Source organism: Lissotriton helveticus, chromosome 1_1 (assembly GCF_964261635.1).
Source record: "Lissotriton helveticus chromosome 1_1, aLisHel1.1, whole genome shotgun sequence".
In the NCBI taxonomy this organism is placed as follows: domain Eukaryota; kingdom Metazoa; phylum Chordata; class Amphibia; order Caudata; family Salamandridae; genus Lissotriton; species Lissotriton helveticus.
Window position 1 is genome coordinate 1,896,910,584 of NC_136057.1, and position 24,996 is coordinate 1,896,935,579.

General features: G+C 45.5%; 1 protein-coding gene across 1 annotated transcript in view; it reads right to left on the reverse strand.

Annotated features, from left to right (window-relative positions):
* HMCN1 (hemicentin 1) overlaps positions 1-24,996 on the reverse strand; it is a 1,257,483-nt gene that overhangs the window by 716,318 nt on the left and 516,169 nt on the right. The window contains exons 20-23 of the mRNA XM_078642741.1: positions 13,950-14,062; positions 6,045-6,204; positions 1,625-1,802; positions 334-461 (exon numbers count right to left, since the gene is read on the reverse strand). Coding sequence (XP_078498867.1) covers positions 334-461; positions 1,625-1,802; positions 6,045-6,204; positions 13,950-14,062 — 579 coding nt within the window. The remainder of the gene's footprint in view (positions 1-333; positions 462-1,624; positions 1,803-6,044; positions 6,205-13,949; positions 14,063-24,996) is intronic.

Sequence of the window (24,996 nt, forward strand, 5' to 3'; positions counted from 1 at the left end):
GTGCCTAGTCTTGATCACACCCCATGACTCTTTTCCCACTATCATACACTTCATATCTCTTTATCTCACAGTTGCAGGATCTTTTTCCCCACGGCTTTCTATCTTTGTCATTAATTTCTTATCTTTCTCCTCCTTCTATCTCCCTGATTCTGCCTTCTTTCTCTTGTTCTAGACAAATTGTTGATGATGAAAAGCAATGCTGGTCCCCAAATATGAGTTCAGGAGCCTCCCATGAGATCTCTCATACAGCAGCTTCTCACTTTCTTACATCATGATGTTTTAGAAATCACATTCACACACTCCACTTTAGTGGGGGCTGGTTTTAAAACTCACCATGAACGCTCAGTTTTACTGACTGAGTCACATTTCCAGCTATATTGGAGGCTACACAGAGGTACAAGCCGCTATCCGACACCCTTGTTTGCAGCACTTTCATCGACCCAGAAGAAAGAATGGTGTGCCTGAAATCAAATAATGACCGTAGCTTTAAAGAAAATAGCAAAACATTGTCTTCTAAGCATCCCTCATATACTTATTTGTATGACATCAAATCACCCACTTGCACCACGTTTTGGTACACCAAGCACTAGTTGTATGTCGTGGCTGAGATCCCCCGCAGGTTATGGATTGCAAGATCACTAGGCCAAAGTTTTTAGGGGTATATTTAAGAAAAAGTGGCGCAGCAAGCTCGCTGAGTCTCTGGGAAAGGGCAGGAATGCATCGTATTTAAGGTAATACAGGAAATGCATATACTTTCCCTTGTACTGATGCACAATGGGCTGCTATAGTGCAAGGGCGCCTGTGCTGTAAGCAGGATTGTTTTTGTGCAAGAAGGGGTACCTTCCTGCACAAAAATAATTCATGAAGGCGTTTTTCTCTTTCTGTGTGTGCTGCAGAATGCTTAGAATAACAAAAACTGAATCACTAGTGCCCACTACCTCCAACCTCTTGCACAAATTAAGCACTGATTACAAGTGAAATGAGGGACTGTACAACCAAACAGGCAAGACAAAGAGATTCACATCAGCAAGGAAAAGTATTCAGTTAGAGGTGAAGGGGTCTGAAGTACAAACGTTATGCATTTATTTTTAATGTTATGCTATTTCCAGCTGCAAATTACACTCAGTGCTGTATTTCTACATATGATCGTACCACAATATCAGGACTACTTCAATTACAGATCTCATTGGCCGCTTGTTGTTTACATAATTTTACATCTGTCACATAACCCATAATTTGTTCCCTATCTTCCAAAATTTAGCAAAATAAATTATTTTCTTAATCAAAAGGATCAGACAGTACCAAAAACGCGGCAACATGTGTTGCAGTCCAGTGGAAGGTCTTTTGGAAAGGTTAACTGGTCACCTTACAACTGTTTGTTGCTCTATTTGAGTATTACTATAGTATTGATGAGGTGAAATTGTGAAAAAGCTCAAACAGTGTTAACATTTGTAACCACAACATAATGAAGTAATCATATTACAAAATGTTCTATAATACACAAGATACATTTATTTTTTTGTAGCATAATTTAGAGAAATCTGACACAATTTGATCTTTTTCTACCACTTAATTCCAGTGGCCCTGCCTAACATGAACAACTACCCCTGAAGTTTTTACGTACCTTGGAGAGAATGGAGAGATGAGCTGCCCTTCTTTGGCCCATGTGATGACAGGGGGTGGCAAACTTTTCACCTCGCAAGGAAGGAGAGCCTCTTCTCCCGCAGTGACAGAGACTTCGATTGCTTTGTTTCGTGATCCACCTCCATCTTCGGAACCAAGACCAGACACTCTTGGCTTTACTGAAACGATTTTATATAATTTTATAATTTATAAGTAAGAGTGGATTTTTATCCTTGAGCAGCACATTGTTAAGAAGCAGCAATCTTTGACACTAGCTTGCATGTTTCTCTTTTAACACAATGTATTTTGCTTTCCATTATTTGACTTTATGACTGAGAATGTAGGCTTGATGAAATGAATTGATGGGTTGTAAGGTGAGGGAACTACAGGTTTTCCTCAAGCTGAGCCTCAGCTACATCTGGCAGTGACAAGCCTTTACCTGATGGATCATCTTTCACAGGGCCCTACTTGAGGCAAGGTATGGCATGCCCATGATGGGGAATCAATCAAAGGCCCTAACTCGCAGGGAGAAATCATCTTGTATGTCAGGGTCAGGGTCATCGCATTTTTCTTTTTACTAAAACAAACAGTATTAGAAAAACAAAAAGTATGCAGAGAGGGAACTAAACTGATCATGGCGGCTGCTCTGCATACTGTTCTTCGTTCAGTAGAACCACCAAAATAAGGGGTTTAGATGAAGCGTGGTGGACCCCAGCCACCGGGTGGAGATTGCATGGTAAGGTTGGCTGTACTCCACCAACTGAGTAAGAGACCAAGGTGTTTGCTGAACTGGTGGGCGGAAGGTTGCAAAGGGGGTCTAAATGACCCTCAAAGTGTCTAGAGCACAAAACCTAAAAACACTTGATATTGGCTGTAGGAAAGGGCCCATTTCTGACATGTACAACCCCAATTTATGACTGGGTTCTGATGCAATTTTGACAGAAGTGCATTTGGTTCCTGCTATGAGGGTTTCCAGTGCCAGATCTCTTTCACGAAAACTGTACAATTGTTTGTCCACTTGGCAATACCTCTCGCACCCCCTGTAAGTCCCTAGCAAGTGGTACACCTGGTACCTAGGGCCGGGTGGCTAAAGAGGGTCCCCAAGAGCTTCAGTATGTATTCTGCCAACCTAAGAGACCCCTCAGCACACTCATGCAAATTGCCATTGCATGCTGAGTGACATGGTGCAGAGAAAAGTAAAGACACAACATGGCAATCTTCCAGTGTGCCATGCCTGCAGACACTGCATGTAATATAGGTAAGTCACCCCATCAGCAGGGCTTACAGCACTAAGGCAGGGTGTATTATATTACATGTGAGGCCATGTCTGCATGAGCAGAAATGCCCCTGAAATGCCCATGTCGATTCTTGGACATTGCAAGAGAACAGGAAAGCCATCTTGAGTATATGTGCTGGGCACTGGTGATTACGAGCTCTCCAGCTACATGATGGCTTCACTGAAACCAAGATGGTTGGGATCAAACATCTCACATTAATAGGCACACAGTAATTCCAGTGATCAATGTATTAATATATGCACCTAGAGGGCAATTTAGAGTTGCCCACTGGAAACCTACCGACTAATAGGTTACTGACTGATCCTAACCAGCCTGCCACTACAGAGGAGTTTCTGACCATTGGAGGTAAGAGCCCGCACCCACTGAGGTCAGTAACAATACTTTCTCTCAGTGGGGGTATTGTCACCTCCTCCAGAACAGGATGGCCAAGTAATCAGCATATCAAGGCAGGATGCTTCAAAGGCCTCTGCCACCTTTGATATGCGACCCCAGCTTCCCAAGACAGGAGAAATGCCAATCCTCTACCCTGGACCCCTTTGGCACCAGTACAGGTGGAAATTTAGCTAGTCAGGAGGTGTGTTTCCTATCAGAATAGTGCCAACCCTAAGGTGGGAGTGAGAACATGGGGTTCTGTTGCAGTACCTCCCACTTTTTGCATGGCTTTTGATGCAACTTTGACTGTAGAGCATTGGGTCTCTGCTGTCCAGGTTCCAGTACCAGTATTCTTTCCCTAAAACAGATCCACAATTGGCGCTTTAGGCCCCCTGTAAGCCCCTACTAAAAGGTACATGGGTACCTAAGGCATTGGGATTGAAGAGAGTCCCCTAGGGACTCCTTACCTAAGCCATGCAGACTGCCACTGAAGCATGCATGGCCTGGTGTTGAAAAAACAACAAAGTCGAGATGGCACACTGCCTGTGTCCCATGCCAACTAGCAGTGCCTAAGCTATAGGTTAAGTCAGCCCTCTAGCAGCCCATACCAGCCCTAAGGCAGGGTGCACTATACCAAAGGTGTGGGCATATCTGAACGAACAGATATGCCCCTACAGTATTAGGGTCTATTTCTTAATATTGTATGTGCCTGGGAAACCATAGAATGTACATGGGCTGGGAACTTGACAACTCGATTTCCCAATTACCATGATGGCTTCACTGAAACCAGGAGTGTTTGGTTAAAAAAACTCATTGTAATAAATCCATACTGATGCCAATGTGAGATGTATTAAAACACATACTCATAGGGCACTCAGAGGGCCCCCATGAAAACCTACCGACCCTGGTGTGGTCACTGACTGGTGTTATTCAGCCTGCCACATGCAGACATGTTTCTGGACCCCTGTGGATGGCCAGTGCTCGAAGGGGAAGCTTCAAAGGACTGCTACCTTTGTAATGGGACCCCCAGCCTCTCCTGCTAGCAGCAGATGGCAGCCCCGGTGTACAATCCCATTTTGGGCAGGAAAACCGGTGGGAAAAACTCAGAAGGACTAGGAGGTGTGCCCACCTTTGCCACGTCCACCCCTCAGGTGGAGGAGGCAAAGTTAAGAACACTTTTTAGCCTCCTCCATCTTGAAGATGAGGTGACTCCTCCAATTAGGGCTAGGTCTCTGCCCCTTCCCACAGTAGGGTGGCATAATAGTGGGTGCAGTCACCCCAGGTAAGGTGCCCATTGGCCCTACCTACTACTCCCTTAAAACACCCCTACATTTAGTATTTAGGTGGCACCACCAGACCTGAAAACTAGATCTGCGGCAACCTAAGAAGAAAGAAGATGTCCCGAAAGCCAACCCTGCAGTGAAGCCTGAAGATGCCGACTGCCTTGGCAGCCCTACCGGCCTGTCTCCAGATTCGAAGAGCCTGCAACTATAAGGCAACCTGTCTTGCAGCCAGTGACCTCTGAACACCCTGGGAGTACTGCTGCCTTTGAAAAAGACTCCAATCTCACATGGACAGCTGACCTGTCCAGAAGAAATCAACTCCAAGGACTCCTGTGCCATCGGGAACAACAAGTTCTGCCCACACTGTACCCAACGCCCGAGTCTGAGTGGCTCACATGTCCAGTGAAGTCTTCCCAGCAATCCTAACCTCGAATCCAGGCTTGGCTGACATCCACAATGGTGTCTGCAGTTTGAATCAAGTCCGTTTGTCGGAAGCAGAATCCTCCTTGAAAAGCATTGAGGGCCCAATGCTGAAATTGCACCCTGAACCCGGCCAATTGAAACGCATTGGACCGATCTCCAATTTTGACCTCTCTACCTGGCCTCCCCTGTGCCACTGGTGGTGCAGTTTTGGTACTCACCTGACCATTGCCCCTTGCTGACCTTTGGTCCCAAAGACTGGAACTGTAAGTGTGATACTTACCCGTATAAGCACATTATTGTTTTCCTCCGTAGGTAACACTGAATTGCTTAGAAATTGTTAACTTTTGAAAGTAAAAAGTATTTATATAAAAAAGTACGTACCTTATTGCGAAGATCTTGGTTTTAAAGTAAAGTACAAACAAAGATTATTTTTCAAAAAATTGTGTGAATCTCTTTATTGAGTCATGTGTCCATTATTGCTCAATGGTGTGCAATAAATGTCTTGCACTACACTACTCTGTCATAGGCCTAAGGCTGCTCGCCCACATTCCCACTAAAAGAGCACTTTGGGTTTTACATTGAGCCATGTACTCTTTTGTCTACAGAGCCCTTGGACTCTGTAGACAGTATAACCACTTAGAGGCATACCATATACAGAGCCAGCTTCCTACACCCTCCGTTCTCCTTATGTTAGGTAAGCACTTCCCATGGTACCCCTTAAACATTCAATGTATATGTATGTGGAGTTAGGAACAGCAAAAGTCCATACTTACCTTTATATGTTAATCTTTAGTTTTGAAGGTCAGTATATAATCTTAATATTTCTGCATGCAACTAGGGAAAATGTATGGGAGTAGATAGAAGAGTGGGGTACTGGGTGGTGGCAGAGGCTGCTGAACATGGGAGTCATTGTGTTGGCTGCATTGTAATGTCTAGAAGTTGTAATTATGGCTACAAAGAAGTAAAGAAAAGACAACTATCTGAATGAATTTCAACCGCAACCGATCAAAATTGGGGCTCCTCAGTAAATCCTTCGGTCACTCACCATAGACAGTAAGCTGGACTTTTCGGGTGGCATAACCCGCTGCATTAGTTGCAGTGCAGATATACTCCCCAGACTCGTCCCCTTCTGGGGCTACTATGAAAAGGCTTCCATCAGAACCAGCAGAGAACTTGGCATTGCTCGGAGCAATCAATTCTCCTCTCTGTCAACAAAAGAACACAGTTTCAGAGACAATGTCAAAAGCCATGCTTGTAGATCTGCACATTAGACAATTGCTGACATTTTTTCATAGACTTTTAAATGAGCCTCAAAACTAAAATGCTGCAATTTGACAAACACTTGCCGCTCCCACCTTGTGAAATGTGTTTGTTTTACTAAGGAGTCTCAGTATGGAAAATGCTCTCCCTTTCTTTTATTCTTTATAAAGGTACCCCCTGACATTTTTGGAAGCTCACTCATGACAGGTGACATATTCCAGAGAGCTCCTTTAATTAACTGGATCCCTTACATAGTTGAAAGCTCACTCAAGATGTTCCCACTCATCCATTACACAATTTAATATAGCCTCTCCCATTTCTGATTGGTTTTCACAGTACCCGCCAATATTTACGAGAGAGCTTCATTGTAACCTCTACCTTTTGCAACACCCTTTCATTGTAGTCTTTCCCATTTATTAGGCATCTTTGTGGTACCCTCTTCCATTTTTGAGAGGTCCTTGATTGTATTATAACATTCATAAAGCTCTTCACACCCACTTAGAAGAGCTGAAGTACATTTTCCGTCGGGTAGCATTCTACACCGTGACAGATTTGTGTTTATTGTTGTGATCCTATGTGGGAAGCATTGTGATGCCATGTATGAGTGAGTTGAGAGGTGTTCATATCTTATCTTGGGGCACAGGGCCTAGCAGTCTGATGGAGGAGGTGTGAGAGATAGGAATGCAGAATATAACTGTAATTATCTGCAGTTATAACTTAGTCTGCAGTCCTGCTAGGTTTCATGGCTTCTGCAGCCCGTCCTCTGCAGCCCGCCCCGCCTCCCAGCTGACCCTCCCTCCCACGGACTGCATAGCCAGCTCCCACACCCGTAAGCGCTGTGTCCACCCTGACGCTTTCAGAAGCGGTCGCTCCCCCACGCTCCCAGCCCTCAACTGGTATCGTTGGCTACGCTCTTGACTTATCTGCTGCTCTCATATCTGCAGGCGCCCATAGAGCATAGCGCTGTAACGCGATTAGCATTGGGGAATATCAGAAATATTTGTAGCGCTTGAAAGAGATTTTATCACTGTACTTTGATTCGCGCTTTACCAGCCGTAGCGCTATTTGTGTTGCTTGTTTGGAACTTACACTACCTGTTTCTCTTTTCACTCGATCATTGTCGCGCTTTGAAAATCACATTGTCTAAATCATTAATTTGGTCTCTGTGCCCCAGCCTAGCTCTAGTTTCGTTTTTGCTGCCATTTTAGTTGTTGTTGTGCCTTGGAGCCCGTCCTCTGCAGCCCGCCCCGCCTCCCAGCTGACCCTCCCTCGCCCCTCCCCCTCCACTATCCTCTTATGACAGATGCATTGGCGCGCAGCGTTCACGTGCAGCGATCGCGCCCCATGCGCGCCGAAGGCTCGCCAAAGGTAAGCCCGTCTACGCCCGTCCGCGCCTGGTCCGCGCCCAGCGCCAGTCCCCCTGGCCCCCGCAACCTGCACTCCTCCCGCTTAACGTATGACGCCTCGACTCTCCTAGCCCTTAACCCCGAACGCACACCACAATGCTACGAAGCTGCCCCGGGACGGACCCACGGTCCCTTCGCCTGCCACTCCTGCAAATTTACCAGCATCAAGATCCATACCATATCCACTAACCCCAAACACAGCTCCAACTCTAACCACCTGAAGTGCATCTTGCTGAACACCCACTCGGTCCACAGACACGCCACTGAACTCTGGGACCTACTCGACACGGCTTCACCGGACGTCGCCTTCCTTACAGAAACCTGGATGAACGCATCATCAGCACCCAACATCACCATAGCCATCCCGGACAATTACAAGATCACCCGAAAAGACCGCACCAATCAAACAGGAGGAGGCATCGCCATCGTCCATAAGAACACCATCAAAATCACAACCAGCTTCGACGATAACCTTGCAACCGCCGAACACCTCCACTTCCAGATCCACACCGACCCTAGGACCACACTCAGAGGCACCTTCATCTACAGGCCTCCAGGAACCCGTAAACAATTCAGCGAAGACATCACTGACTTCATCAGCCCACATGCCCTCGCCTCCGAAAACTACATTCTACTAGGAGACCTCAACTTCCACCTGGAAAAGAAAAATGACAGCAACACCACCACCCTACTTGACAACCTGGCCAATCTCGGACTCAAACAACTTGTTGACACCCCCACCCATGTAGCCGGACACACGCTCGACCCAATCTTCACCTCCAGCAAACACATTTCCTTCGATCGCACCACAGCTCTTCATTGGACGGACCACAGTTGTGTTCACTTCAGCTACAAGAAACTGGAACAAAATCACCACCGATCAACTCCTCACATCGCTCAACCAAAACCCACCCGCCCTCTCATTGGACCCAAACCAAGCTGCCACCAAACTCAAACAATGGATCACTCACAGTGCTGACGAATTAGCACCCGTGAAAAACCATCACACCAAACAGGACAGCAAAAAAGCCCACTGGTTCAACGATGACCTTAAGAAATCCAAGAAGCTATGCCGTACTCTCGAGAAAACATGGAGAAAAAACCCAACCTCCGACAACATGACCACCTTTAAGGCAGCCACCCGCAAACACCACCAACTGAATCGATCCACCAAGAAATCAGCATTCAAGAATCGACTCGACAACAACGCCCATAACAGCAAGGAACTATTCAACATCGTCAAAGAATTCACCAACCCCACCGCAGCCTCAAACGACATCACTCCCTCCCAAGACCTCTGCGATTCGTTATCCTCCTTCTTCTACAACAAAATTGCCGACATACATAACAGCTTCGAGAACATTTCCATCGAACAATCCCCTCCACCCCCCTCCGAACCTAAACCGCCCTCTAACAACCTCAGCGACTGGACCCCAATCACCACTGAAGACACCATCCGCCTAATGAACTCCATCCACTCTGGCTTGCCAACCGACCCCTGTCCCCACCACATCTTCAACAAAGCAGACTCCATCATCGCACCCCATCTCCGGGATGTCATCAACTGCTCCTTCAACTCTGCTACCTTCCCAGAAAGCTGGAAACACGTCGAAGTCAGCGCCCTCCTGAAGAAACCCACAGCAGACCCCTCTGAGCTTAAAAACTACCGCCCCATATCCCTCCTCCCATTCCCTGCCAAAGTCATTGAGAAAGCCGTCAATAGCCAGCTCGCCGCCTTCCTTGAATCCAACAACTCTCTCGATCCCTCACAGTCCGGCTTCCGAGCCAAACACAGCACGAGACCGCCCTCATCGCAGCTACAGACGACATCCGAACACTACTGGACAACGGTGAAACAGTGGCCCTCATTCTACTCGACCTCTCCGCCGCCTTCGACACAGTCTGTCACAGCACCCTCATACAACGCCTCAGCAACATCGGCATACAAGGAAAAGCCTTGGACTGGATCATCTCGTTCCTAGCTGGGAGAACTCAGAGAGTCCGACTTCCCCCATTCAAATCAGAGGCCACCGAAGTCATCTGCGGTGTACCACAAGGATCATCACTCAGTCCCACCCTCTTCAACATTTACATGAGTCCACTCGCATCCATTGCGCGTCAACACAACCTTAACATCATCTCCTACGCTGACGACACCCAGCTGATCCTTTCCCTCACCAAAGACCCTAACACCGCCAAAACCAATCTTCACGAAGGCATGAAAGAAGTAGCCGAATGGATGAAAAACAGCCGCCTAAAACTTAACTCAGACAAAACGGAGGTGCTCATCCTAGGATCATCCCCCTCTGCCTGGGACGACTCATGGTGGTGGCCTTCGGCTCTGGGCACAGCACCCACACCCACAGACCACGCACGTAACCTTGGCTTCATCCTAGACTCCTCACTCTCGATGACCAGACAGGTCAACGCCGTCTCATCCTCCTGCTTCAACGTACTTCGTATGCTCAAAAAAATCTTCCGTTGGATCCCCTCCGAGACAAGAAAGACTGTCACCCACGCACTGGTCACGAGTCGACTAGACTACGGAAACACCCTCTACGCCGGAATCACAGCCAAATTACAGAAAAAACTCCAACGCATCCAAAACGCATCAGCGAGACTCATTTTGGACATCCCTCGCCAAGATCACATTACCGGCCACCTGAAAGACCTCCACTGGCTTCCCGTCAACAAGAGAATAACGTTCCGTCTCCTCACCCACGCACACAAGGCCCTCTACAAACTGGGACCCGAATGCCTCAACACTCGACTGTCCTTCTACACACCCACCCGCCAACTAAGATCCTCCAATCAAGCCCTCGCCTCAGTTCGCGCATCCAAAGATCCACCATGGGAGGTAGATCCTTCTCCTTCTTGGCGGCCAAGACCTGGAACTCACTCCCCACTCACCTCCGCCTTACACACAACCACATCTCCTTCAGAAAAGAACTTAAAACCTGGCTATTCGATAAATAATTAACCACCTCCCCAAGCACCTTGAGACCCTCTGGGTGAGTAGTGCGCTATATAAATCCTTGAACTTGAACTTGAACTTGAACTATAATGCTAGAGGCAGGTTTGGTGTTACAAGTAGTCCAGTTAGGGGCTTGAGAGGGAGATAAAACATATACGCAGCTACTCAGCACCAACATAGCTAGAGGAGCAGGGAGGTGGTGTGTGGGTGTACAACAAACAATGAGAGGTAATTAGAGAAGTCCCAGAAATCCATAAGGCAACGTGCACAAGGCAAAGACACTATCAAATGAATTAAGTGATATCAAATGGGCAAGGATGGAAGCTTGTGACTTGAGCAATACCCATGCACTGTAATAAAGGTCTACTGCTGTACAAATAAAACTCACAAGCAATCAAATAAGTCAAGGAAAAATCAAGGTTGGCAACTTGAGCAGAAAAAACTTAATTTTTAAGTGCTCAGGTGGCCAAATAATCGACCATCTGATGAAAGAACGCTTACCCTAATCCATTGTTTTGACTAGGACAGGAGCGTGGCACAGATTTGATAGTTCTCATTTTGTTCAATTTTATCCCAGCTCTTCTCTGACCTCAGCCTCTCTCATTTCGAAGAGCCCTTTCGTTGAACTATCGTCCATTTTCCAGATTCTCTTTCATTTCAACTGCTACAATTTCTTCAAGCTTCTTCACTATAGATGGTACCACTTATGAGTGTCTCCTCATTGTAATCTCCACTATTTCTGAAAGCCCCTTTATTGTAGCCTCTCCCATTTCCAAGAGCTCCTTAACTGTCTTCCGTTTGCAAGAGCTTACTAAAAACATACACTGGGCCATATGACATAAATTAGGCACTGGGAGTGCTAAATTACGACACCTTTTAGGCCACAGTTTGGCGATGATCAGTATCTAAAGTAGCTGAGAAGCTGGAGCAGTGCTCCAGACATTGATAGACAATGGTAAATGGTTGCTTGTCACAGGAAATGTCAAGGCGTCTGCTATTTTTGGTTGAAAATATAGCAGCAGTAGTTGCCATATATAAAGTAAAAAACTTAACACAATGATATTAACAAAGCATAACAAAACACAGAATTAAAACACAACAGAGAACATCACAAATAAACAGACAAAGCAGAATGCAACACAACAACCAAAGTACAACACAAAAAAATCACTATGAGAAGTTGGTTTGTTGGTTGGGGGGGGGAGCCCTTCTCAAGCAACAATCAGAATCCTCATCAGGGTGAACCACAAAAGGTCACTAAATTAACCTGTGTATAACCCTCTGGTAGCTTGGTATAAAATCAGTCAGGCTTAATTTTTAGAGGCAATTTGTAAAATAGTTATGCAGAACTCAAACAGTAATGAAGTTAACACAACACAAGAAAAATCCCACATCATTTTTATCGAACACCAGACGCTACTGTAGTCTGGTCATTCTGTAAACTCATGAGACTGGAGATTTTGCGATGAAACCTCTTACGTAACATAGACAAATTAAAGACTGCTTGCAAAACATTGGTGCAAAATTGGCATCTATTTTTGTAAATCTACCTTTCAAACATCAGGCTCAAAGACCTTTGCAACAGGCATATTGTTCCACTGACTTATGCTATAGGGTTAATATCTCAAAGTGCAGAGAAAACTATTGACAAAACTTACTACTGGCTCACTCTTTCAATTGCCTAACTGTAACTATTTGTTTGACTGTTGGGTTGTTTTTCACATCTATGGTATGTGCTAGATATCTAATGTTGTTTACTTTAACTTTAATGGAAGAGGTGTGGCGCAGCGGCCAGGGCCCCTGACTCCGGAACACGAGGGCTCACGGTTCAATCGTCGGCGGCAGGTTACCCTAGCACGATGTGAGTCCGGGCAATAGCTTGCTTAATCTTCCCGACACCCTCGGGTAATTGTTCACGCTTTACAAATACTAGATTTCAACTATTTGTAAGTGGAACAGAGGGTCGTTAAAGCTTTAATTTTAGCTTAAAAGAGTAGATTTGCTCATCTTTTGCACTAAAACAAATACAGTTTTTACCACCACAAATCATAAATAACTGAAGTCCTGCAAGTGTTTACAAAAAATATCATGAATGATATTGGAAAGACATATTTAATGTAAAAAAATACAGTCCCTATTTTGGGGGTCCTAGGTAAATCCATTTACAGCAACAAGGGAACAAATAACCCATCTGGCCTGGTGGTAAACACAAGCATTCTAACCATTACCCAGCTATTAAGTTTGATTACCAACACCGATGTCTGAACAGATGTGCTTAAGAAAAATGCACAATATTGTCAGGTGTCCCATTTCTTAATACATTAAATTTTTATTTGAAACTGAACCGATGTGGGTTTAACCAAGCAAGCAACAGAAACTGTTGACTAAGCATTTATGATTGTATTTCTAAATAAAGAGATGTGGAAGAGATAAACCAATCCTCAGTCAAAGATTTCCTTTATAAAGACTAACAGGTAGATGTATCAAGCATTTTTGCAAGCGCAAACGGTGCGAATCGTAAAATTCGGCCGTTTGCGCCCGCAAAAATGGCATTTGAGATGCATCAAGGGTTCAGGCAATCGCAATTTAAGAATTCGCAAATAATTGCGAGTTCTCAAATTGCGATTGCATTTAAGGAATCGCAATTTGCGATTCCTTAAATGCAATGCATGAACCATTCCAAGATTGCGAATTCGCAATCTGGGGCCGCTATTTACCGCGAAGTCATACTACGTGGTAAATAGCAAAAACTTAGAAATATGCACTTTAATGCATTTTTCCAAGTTGTATGTTACACACACACATGTCCTTGGGACATGTGTGTGCGCAACACCAGTGAACATTACCATTTCAGGGGTGCAACAGGGTGTCCTTTGGACACCCTGGCCCCCTTGAAATTGCGGCACATTTGCGATTCGCTAATTGCTAATCGCAAATAAGGAATGACTCCCCATTCATTCCTATGGGCCTTTAGGCCCATAGGAATGAATGGGAAAGCCATTCCTTATTTGCGATTAGCAATTAGCGAATCGCAAATAAGGAATCAGTAGAAATTGCAAATAATATTGCGATTCCTACATGCATCCCATTTTGCGAGTCTTTAATAGCGAATCCTTAAAATTCGCTATTATGGACTCGCAAAACATAACTTCGATGCATCTGGGGGTAAGTCATATAAGAAAAAAATACAAAACAATTTTGAAGAGAAAGAATAGAAACAAACATGCAAGTTTGTGTCTCACGCAGATCATGCCAAAGCAGTCTTATGCATCAGAATCTATTCGAGGAATAATGCAATGCCATAATTTACCTTTGACCAGAGAATGGATGGCTTGGGCACACCACTCGCTTTGCAGGGTAGCGTCACTGCGACTCCTTCTATGGTGTTGAATATCTGCTGGCCATGCTGAATGATTGGCAAAACTGAGAAGGAAATCAATAAGCACATCATTTTACTTCATTCAACAGAACCAGGCCCATTTTCCAATGTAAGAAGACTTTGTCTTCAAATTGTTGAGTTTCACAAAGTTAAGTGGGATTTGCAACACAAATGTGGATTGGGTTGAGATCCCTGGAGAGTGTGTGAGAATAAGGGCAACGAAGATTAATATTGGAGCATTTGACTTGTTTGATTTGCTCAGTGTACTCGCATTACAGGATAGGCTGATTAGTGCCAATGTTAAAAAGTTAAGAAAATCTTAAACACAAGAAATCTATGCTTTGCCTATAGAAAAAAAAACAATACTACTCAGAGTTACAAAAGTATTGTCTGAGGAAGACCAATGGCAATCTTTTTTTTTACAGTCTTGCATTCTCATCTCCTGAATAATTCAACTATTCCTCTCACAAAATCCACAGTGAAAAGAAGGAGCAAGGCTGGAACTGGGCATTCAGAACCTGATCTTATCCTATACCAAATAAAACTTTTTTTTTAAATAAAGGTTATCTGTTGTAGCTCTCCACATTACTGCTTGTATATTCAGTGACCAGAGGGTGGTGGGAAGGAACAATTTACTTTGCTTCACAATGGTGGGGGAACACCAGGAGGCTTCAAACCTTGCTACCACGCCATTGGGCGGAGCCGTGAGGGGAACGGCGGCAGTGTTTATTTGTCCACAGAGACGCCGGGAGGCAGACCGGAGGGACCGGACCACACTCCCCAGCAGCCTCTGGGGCAGCGCGCCCGTGACGCGCCAGGAGCGCCCGGAGGCGCTAGAAAAAGGCTGACCCCCGGGAGCCCAGGGGGAACACCAGGAGGCTTCAAACCTTGCTACCACACCATCGGGCGGAGCCGTGAGGGGAACGGCGGCAGTGTTTATTTGTCCACAGAGACGCCGGGAGGCAGACCGGAGGGACCGGACCACACTCCCCAGCAGCCTCTGGGGCAGCGCGCCCGGGACGCGCCAGGAGCACCCGGAGGCGCTAGAAAAAGGCTGACCCCCGGGAGCCCAGGGGGAACACCAGGAGGCTTCAAACCTTGCTACCACGCCATCGGGCGGAGCCGTGAGGGGAACGGCGGCAGTGTTTATTTGTCCACAGAGACGCCGGGAGGCAGACCGGAGGGACCGGACCACACTCCCCAGCAGCCTCTGGGGCAGCGCGCCCGTGACGCGCCAGGAGCGCCCGGAGGCGCTAGAAAAAGGCTGACCCCCGGGAGCCCAGGGGGAACACCAGGAGGCTTCAAACCTTGCTACCACGCCATCGGGCGGAGCCGTGAGGGGAACGGCGGCAGTGTTTATTTGTCCACAGAGACGCCGGGAGGCAGACCGGAGGGACCGGACCACACTCCCCAGCAGCCTCTGGGGCAGCGCGCCCGTGACGCGCCAGGAACGCCCGGAGGCGCTAGAAAAAGGCTGACCCCCGGGAGCCCAGGGGGAACACCAGGAGGCTTCAAACCTTGCTACCACGCCATCGGGCGGAGCCGTGAGGGGAACGGCGGCAGTGTTTATTTGTCCACAGAGACGCCGGGAGGCAAACCGGAGGGACCGGACCACACTCCCCAGCAGCCTCTGGGGCAGGGCGCCCGTGACGCGCCAGGAGCGCCCGGAGGCGCTAGAAAAAGGCTGACCCCCGGGAGCCCAGGGGGAACACCAGGAGGCTTCAAACCTTGCTACCACGCCATCGGGCGGAGCCGTGAGGGGAACGGCAGCAGTGTTTATTTGTCCACAGAGACGCCGGGAGGCAGACCGGAGGGACCGGACCACACTCCCCAGCAGCCTCTGGGGCAGCACGTCCGTGACGCGCCAGGAGCGCCCGGAGGCGCTAGAAAAAGGCTGACCCCCGGGAGCCCAGGGGGAACACCAGGAGGCTTCAAACCTTGCTACCACGCCATCGGGCGGAGCCGTGAGGGGAACGGCGGCAGTGTTTATTTGTCCACAGAGACGCCGGGAGGCAGACCGGAGGGACCGGACCACACTCCCCAGCAGCCTCTGGGGCAGCGCGCCCGTGACGCGCCAGGAGCGCCCGGAGGCGCTAGAAAAAGGCTGACACCCCTCTCGCCCCGCGAGTCGCGTGCGGGAGAAGCCCGGGACAAGGGCGGGCACTCTGTGGCCCTCAGTGGCACGAAGAGGACGGGACGGGGCAACCCCCCTAATGTTATCCCCGTAAGGCATTTCCATCCTAGTTCATGTTTACGAATTGCTAAAGACAGTTTTTGCTGGGGAATCTTGTGCCACTGACTTTGACTTTGTTCCATATTGCAGCTGGGTGTACCTGCATGCTGGCCCATAATTATCTTACACTGCCTATTGAGTGGTAATCCTAACCTTTCACTCCTTTTAGCTTTTGGCTCTTTATATTTGTCTTGTTTACTGTTTACTACTACTGTTAGCTCATATTGTTTCTGGCCTAGTATACGCTTCCATCACTATGTCTCCAAGGGGCAGCCGCAGCAAGACAGCTGCTGCGGGGGGCGGTTTAATAATTGGCCCCATAGATAATTTTATTACTAAGGCCAATGATGCCATAAACCAAGGTATTTCGCTTTTAGAGCGCAGGGTCTCTCAAGATCTGGCCCATGCCAGACGCTCTTCCCTTGGTCTTATCGCTGCTGCTACCACACCTGTTCAGGTCTTGCCAAACAATATTAGACCTTTAGTAAACACATGTGCCGACATCCATACCATCCCAAGTGAGGTAAATCTATCCGCCTCTATTCCTCTGATAGACTCTGACACAGACATTAGTATGGACTTGGAGAAGACCCCAGATTTACTTATTAATCCTACCCCTGAAGAAATACCTGTTGATAACATAAGACAACTAAGAGGTAGACGTGAGGGGGCTATTCAAAAACAGAAAGTATATGTACCGAAGTCCTGGTCTATAAAGGTTAGGAAACATGGTCTGATTGAAAGAAAAACCGGGAAAGGATCTAACTCTAACCTTAACCAAAATATAACGAGAGTCGCAGAGACTATCCAGGAGGATGATAGAGAGAAGGAGCAGCAGGGTGGAATGTTAGTTAACAATGATACCATCAATGACAATCCTGAAAGTGCTAATGATTGCATGTTGGAAAGGCTCGCTGAATTATTGAGTATTTACTTATCTCCCATTGAGAGTAGGCTTACTCGGATCGAAAAACAAATAGCCGATCTGAGTATCCCTATTAAGAATTTACATAAAGAACGCATTGTAAATGGTGCAACAAACTCCAGCTTAAATAAAATAGTTGGCACCAAACTCAATACTCCACAAGCACCAACCACAAACATTAATGTTACACCCAAAGTCTCATTAGCTACATCAGCGACACCGAAGGGCCCACCTATTAGCCAGTCAGCAGTTGCAGTTACCCTTAGCACTAACAACGTGGCTCTGGATAAAAGGAAGGACCAGAATACCAAAAAAGTAAATGCAACTACTACTGGCCAATCTATGAATCCCGCAAGTAGTTCTTTTGTGGCCCAACCGCCACAAAAAACAACTAAGCAAGTTCCCTCTCGCATCAATCTTCCTCCAGAATACGGAGCATATGTATTGGTGTTGGTAAATGTCTCTAAATTAAGGAAGGACCAGGATGAAACTTTTTCATCTCTTAAAAATAAAACACTCCACTGGTTAATTGCAAACTGCAATTTTCCTATTGATGGCGCAAGGGAGATTATTAACACCCAGCGAGTGGGTTGGATAGGCCCACTCAGGAAAAAGTTTGAGGGCGATTGTGTTACTATAACTTTCAAAAACCCTCAATGGGCGGAGAAAACACTTGCTAGCGCCCCATTGCCCTCTCCCCGGGAATTTAACACCACACTCCTCCCATTAGGTTATTTTTACAGACATTTGATACCTCCTGAACAGGCTATACTGAATCATCCTACAATCCCTCATCAAGAAATGAATTTTGAAGCAAGGATCAAATCACCGCTTTTTATCCAGAATCAGAATCCCATTGTCAATCATATGAAAAGCCACAATTTGTGGAATCAGCCTTTAATGTCAATCTCTGCCCCTTACTTTCCCCACTATCCGCAATTCCCAACCATGCACCAACATAATTATAGAGAAAGGTCTTACCCAGCTCATGACCCCTATCAGTTCACACCAACAACATTCAACATTCCTACTTACAATCGATTTGAATATTTTTCTAATTTAGACGATCAGGACTGACTGGGTATACCGGCTAACAACGAAATGTATGGACAGGCTGCAATTGGTAAATTGGAGGGATCTCCGGTTCCAGTTGCACCTTGTCATGACCCGATTGATCCTATAGAAACTATGTCCACCAATAGCATTTTGCCCATTTTGCCCTTTTCCCATAAGTCAACGTATCATGAAACTAGGAATATTGGGAGTAGATTGGGCACAGGTAGCAATGCTTATGGCTTATCGATTTTAAGTTGGAATGTTGCAGGACTGGAAGCAAAGTTACTGGACCCTGCATGGATTGAGATAATTAATGATGTGGATATTCTTATGTTTCAAGAAACATGGGCTGTAGGGAATTTGTATATTGAGGGATACCACTGTTTTAGTCTGACATCACCCAAACCTAGATTTGGTCGAGCAGTGGGTGGCTTATTCATAGGGATCAGAATTCTGGTAGGTGGTATAGTCAGAGATCTGCAGATTGATAACCCTGATAATCCTAACATCCAAATTCTTGAATATAAGTTAAAGTCAAAGACCACGATTTATTTAATTAACTTTTATAATAATGATTTTTATTGTGTACCGAACAAAAATTTTTTGGCACTGTCAAGGGTTTTAAGTATGCTTGAATGTTCCTCATCAGAAGACACTAACACTGGTATTCTAATAGGGGGCGATTTTAATGTGAAACTAACAGAGAATTATGGGTCCGATGATCCTATTTGCCCTGACTCAGCAGATCGCAGGGGATCAGAATTGTTTAAAATATTAATTGAATTCAACCTTGCTGATGCTATGAGGATAGGGCATAACACGAATCTCTCCCATGCCCCCACGTTTACCAGCGGGGATAGTAGCTCTACTATTGATTATGTATTCACCTCACCACTTTTAACTGATTGCATAGTAAACACTTCTGTGGTGCAAACTTCCTTTAGTGATCATAATCCTTTGCTGGTGATTTTAAATTTTGTATCTAGTCCAATTTATATGAATTTAAATGGGGCAAGGGACATCACACCCTCAATTGATGGCCTTCGATTGAAATGGAGAGGAGTTGACTGTGTGGCTATTTTAGATAGCGTAAAAAAGTTATACCCACATCTGATAAAATCTTGCTTGTCCCCCATTGATAACAATAAGAAATTAATAGCAGATTTTGAAGCATTATGTCATACCATTAAAACCCTTCTGTCAGTCCCATTCCCCAAAGAATGCAAAGAGCCCAGGTGGTTTGACTCATCTTGCTCCTTGGCTAACAGAGAGTTAAGAAAAGTACTCTCTGCCAAACCAAGGTGCAGAGTTGCTGTTCAAGCCACCAGGAAAAACTACAAAGAGAAAATATCGGAAAGGAAGGCTAACCTATTGTCCGATCATTGGGACTCTTTGTTAATTAGTGCAAATCTGGGTGGCAGTGGCCCATTCTGGTCCGCTGTCCGAAAAACGAGGGAAATGGGTAAAGAGCTTACCAAAATACGCTGTAATAAACAAGTGCAGCGTGGGAGAGCCATTTCTCCAAAATATATGAAACGCCTCCTGAAGAGCCTGATGAGTATTTTCTCCCTAATCTAGACCAATTGGATGGTTTAAAGATCATGGAACATGAAGTTAAAATAGCCATAAGGGAAAGTCTAGGAAATAAAGCACCTGGACCAGATGGTCTCCCTATTGATATTATCAAATATAATGTGGACTTGTGGACACCTATACTTCTTAATATTTTCAACAGTCTTCCACAAGTTGCCATGCCATCTACTTGGGCCACTAGTATTATTGTCCCAATCTATAAAAAGGGAGACAGGTCAGATCCAGCAAACTATCGCCCTATTTCCCTTTTGGACAATACCCTAAAAGTCATTGGACGTATAATTTATAATAGGGTATTGGAATGGGCGGTGGATACTGATTTCCTGGATCCATGCCAGATGGGGTTCAGGAGCGGGGTAAGAACAGTGGAGCAATGTCTAAATTTGAAATTGATAATTGATAAATACTGCATTGCCCGCTCATCCCCTACCTACCTCGCTTTTATGGATCTTTCATCCGCTTTTGATCTCGTAAATAGATCTAAGCTGTGGTCAATTCTTTCATCCAATGGTCTTGATGACACTCTCGTTAGATTTCTAGCCTATCTCCATACTGACCTAAAAGCACGGGTACGTATTGGGATGGGTGGAGAGGTCTCGGGAGCTATTGAGATAGGGAGGGGGGTGAGACAGGGGTGCGTTTTAGCACCCCTGTTGTTCATCATTTATATTAATGGCCTATCTAACTGTCTGAAAAAAGCCACATCAGACGTCCCAATGATTTTAGGAAATCCTTTACCCGTGCTTTTATACGCAGACGATGCGGTGCTTATGGCCCGCACTCCAAATGCTCTTCGTCTGCTGGCACAGTGCTTTGTAAAATTTATGGAGGGTCTGGATCTTAAGGTAAATTTTAAAAAATCTTTTATTATGTCCTGTGGCCCGGGTAAAAGGAAACTAAACACAATTCGAATAGGCACAGACAAACTAGAATCTGTTCCTAACTTTCCTTATTTAGGGTTGGTTATCGCTGCGAACGGCTCTTGGAGTGGGCATTTGGCCCACGCCACAAGCAAGTTCTCGAAAGCCAACAATTCTGTGTTGAGCCTCCCTCGCCCAAAGAAAATTGGTGCCACTAAGGCTATTTTAAAGATTTTTAAACTGCAGTGTTCACCTGTTGCTACGTATGGAGCAGAGGTATGGGGGTTGGGAAGCAGTACATGTATTCAAAGAGAGGAAAACCGTTTCTGTAGAAAAGTGTTGGGTGCTCCGATTTCCTCATCTGATTTTATCTGTCACAAAGAACTAAATATCCCTCATATAAGTGATTTTATTAGAGCCAGACCAGCTCTTTTCTGGATCAGGATCTGGAGAAATGATGCTGCTGTCCTTACACAAAACATTATTAAGGACTGCCTAAATTGTGAACATGGCATGAAGATTCCTTGGTTCATAGAAGTTTTTAAATCACTTAATGAAGTTGACAGAGGTACCTTGTTTACCGACCCAATGTTAATTGAACCAAAGGACAAAATGGAGGTTCAAAATGCACTCTATGCACTTTACAGAAATGGTCGTTTTGGAAGAGAATCCCAGAAATTAAGTGTTGCGAAATACATAGGAAACGGACTGTGTGGGCAAACTCTCCCGCCCTATCTCTCCCTCCCTATGTCCAGTTGGGAGAGAGCTTTATTGTTTCGATTGAGGGCAGGAACTGTTAAATTCTTGTTGTCATTTCCTTTGGGGTATCGACATAGTGCTGATCTCACCCCATGTCCCTGTGATGGTATGAGTATTCAAGATGACCTGCACTTTTTATTTTTCTGTAAATTTTATTTGAGATTTATCAAATGGTTTTTAACTCCCTATTTTAAAAAATACAGACCTCTCACCCTCAAAGAATCATATATAATGCTGCTTACTTTGGACACTGAAGAATTGATTTTTCGCACCAGCACTTTTCTAAGAATGGCCACACGAGCACGTAAGACGATGGAAAACCCTTGAAATCAGTAACTAGCCACAATGGTGTCACCTCATATATAATGTAATGAAACGGAACCTATTTTATTGTTATTGTATAAAACTTTGAAATGTTTTTCTGTATCACTTTCCTATTTGTTCGTATGTATTATATTTTAATGAATTATTGTTGTAATCTGTACTTTTATGAATTTTATGAAATTCGAATAAAGGTCTTTTGAATTTGAACTTGAACACAATGGTGCATGGCAGCATTGCTTCACCACTGTTCCTGCTCTCTTGTGCCACGTAGCATGATCCAGTTCTGCGAGGCCCAAGAGAGTCCTCCTCTTGCCTGGACCTCACAGCCATGGTGCAGTGCTCTTAGGCCTACCAAAGTAGAGTGGCAGGGTGTAGAATTGTTCTTCATTTTATATGTTTGTCCTGGACCCTACTGCAAGCTCCTGCTGGATGCCAAATTTCGAACTTTTTTTGCTTGCCAAGGGATTGATGTAGGCAAGCAGAATAATCAATAGGTGGTGCAAAACAAATAGATTAGCTTGGATCCCTGGGGCAGCCCATCCCAGTGGTATGCCACAGCACTGACTCTTGGAACAACTACTATGCAAAGGTGGCCAGCATTCGCTAATATGACAACTGAGAGGCAGGACTAATAAAAAGTATTTCCATGTATCGAACTTAAAAATATGTATACTTGTTTTATTCATTTTAATATTTATGTTTTATTGTTTTACTGTTATGCGCATCAAGAAAATTGCTTCCTGCCAAGCCGCTCAATGATAGTCAATTGATGGGACTTCCTGTGATGTCATTTCCGGTGATTTCACACTGTATGCAAATTAGAAGGGCCCCACTCATTCCCTTTCTGCCCAGGTCCCAAAAGTCCTGGGACCAGCCCTGTACCAGCATGGCCTCAAAGTAGCTCCACTCATTTTTGAATGTTTGCATCAGATACATAGAAATCTGCCCTTCTTCTAATCCTCAAAGTAGGTAAGCTGCGGGGTCCTTCAGACATAGGCTCACTCACTCCTACTTTTCAAGGCAACACCCCCCTGAATGAGCAAAAGCAGGCAACATTATGGTCCTCTGACTCACATAATAAAAGCACCCCAGTACTAGCACAAACTAAATTCGGGCTACTCCACAAAGCCTTCTGGACCCCCACCCATTTATTCACTCTAGGACTCAGAGAAGACGACCTGTGCTGGAACTGTAGCAAGGAAAAGGGGGAACTAGCACATCTTATCTATTACTGCCCATCACTCAAAAAGTTCTGGGAGAATATCTTTGGGTTCATAAATAATGTACTGGGCTGCACACTAACAACCAAATTCTCCTCCCTCGCCACTGCATTCATGACCACAGCACTACAAACAGAGCATGATAAAGACCTACTTGACCTGCTTCTCACTGCGGCAGTGAAAATGGTCCTCACCAATTGGAAGGCCATGACTAAGACCTCCTACAAGGGCTGGCTCAACTGGGTGACGTACCTCAGAGGCGCGGATAACATAGCACTGCAGAACACGTCCTGGAGACCAGCAACCAGGGGGATGTGGAAGTCACTTGATGCGAACTTAGACTCTTACGAACCCCCTTGAAGCCAGTCTGGCTCCCTCCTCCCCTCCCCTATGGGGGAAGACAGAGCGAATCAGAGGTTAACACCACGAGCCTAAGGGACATCAGGGGACTGTTGGATGGTTGGGCTGTCCTGTTTGACGACCTCTCCTGCCACAGGTCAACTAGTAAGGTGTCAACTCTGCCACATGTCAAAAACCCCTAGTAGACTCAGGGCTACAGAACCTCTCTCATACCTTCCTCTTTACCTCTTTCTTTCCTGTCTCTCTCTTTCTATCAGCCTTTGCCTAAATTTCTTGGCAAGTCTATGTCAGAGGGGATTAGCTAAAACAGTATTCTGACCATAAAGTACATGTAATCAATGCCTACACACTACTATTGGCTAACCCCTTGACAGAATGCTATTGTATTATTTTGTATAAAACTAATAAAATAGTTTGAAATAAAAAAAACTAAAAGATAGGGTACTGCTCTGACCCACAGGACAACCAAGGAAATATCTCGGAATGCAAGACCAGCTTCTGCCTACTATGGTCCTATTGGCTAGCTGCAGCATGACTCCTGTGGTACAGTGAGCATAAGAACCCGACCTGGGCACACCCATCACACTTCGGGCACTCAAAAACGATAGAATGGAATGTGGCAAATGTAATTACCAGTCACTGTGAATAATTCAAGCATTCCAGGCATCCCCTTTTTCATTGAGCAATTTTTCATACTGTTCACATTCCTCCCAGAAAAAAAACAACTTGTGAACTCTTGTGGGTCCAGCAGTTTTTAGGCGACAATAAAAATGCCAAGATAACTCTAGTGATTAATGTTCCTACCAGTGAGCGTTCGGAATTTTGTCTAGTGGAAGTTTTCACTCATCATAAAGAAGCACAGAGGGTGAATGTGCCTGCTGTAAAACATGTGTTCATTGAGATCAAAGAAGTGTGAGTGAATTATGAGTAGCACTATACAAAAATTAAATGTATGTCAGAGAGAGGCTATGGAGAGATGAGGTGCACTGTTGGAGAGTGGGAGTTAGGGGATTCATGAAGAAGGAATTAAAAAACACATAGTTATTGGGTGCAAGCAAATTGCACAGGTTTCCTTGTCATGTGGGGGGACGGATAAAAGCAAGACTGTCGACCTGAGCGCCAAAGCTCAAAAGCCGGCCTTGCTCTTTCCTGTCAGCCATAATGGATAGACACTGGGGAGGGGATATTAACAATAGAATGTCAGGGAGCAGTGTTAGAAAAATACGGTACACCCCTGCATTTCTCCTCGTGCTGGCGCTAATGAAGTTGCCTAGCGACAGTGTAGGCACTCTTGAGCCCTGTTCAAAGGGTGCCTGTGCTGCAGGGGTGATTGTTTATGTGCAGGAAGGGCCATGTTCCTGCACATAAACAATCTTTGATGACGATTTGGCCTTTCTATGTGTGTTGCAGAATGCAGCACACATAGAAAGAGCAAAATACGAGAATAAATTAATAATTTCTCCTAGTATCACCATCCCAAGACCAGGTATTCCTTGGTCGTAGTTTTTGGCGCTGCCCCAGCCTTGTAAATATGGGGCAGCGTAAAAAAGTAATGGGTGTTGCGGCAGAACGCCCACTGCAAAACCCATTTCCCACCCTTTGTCACAGCGGACTACTGCGGTAAGGTGCATATTTACAAGGTGGCATT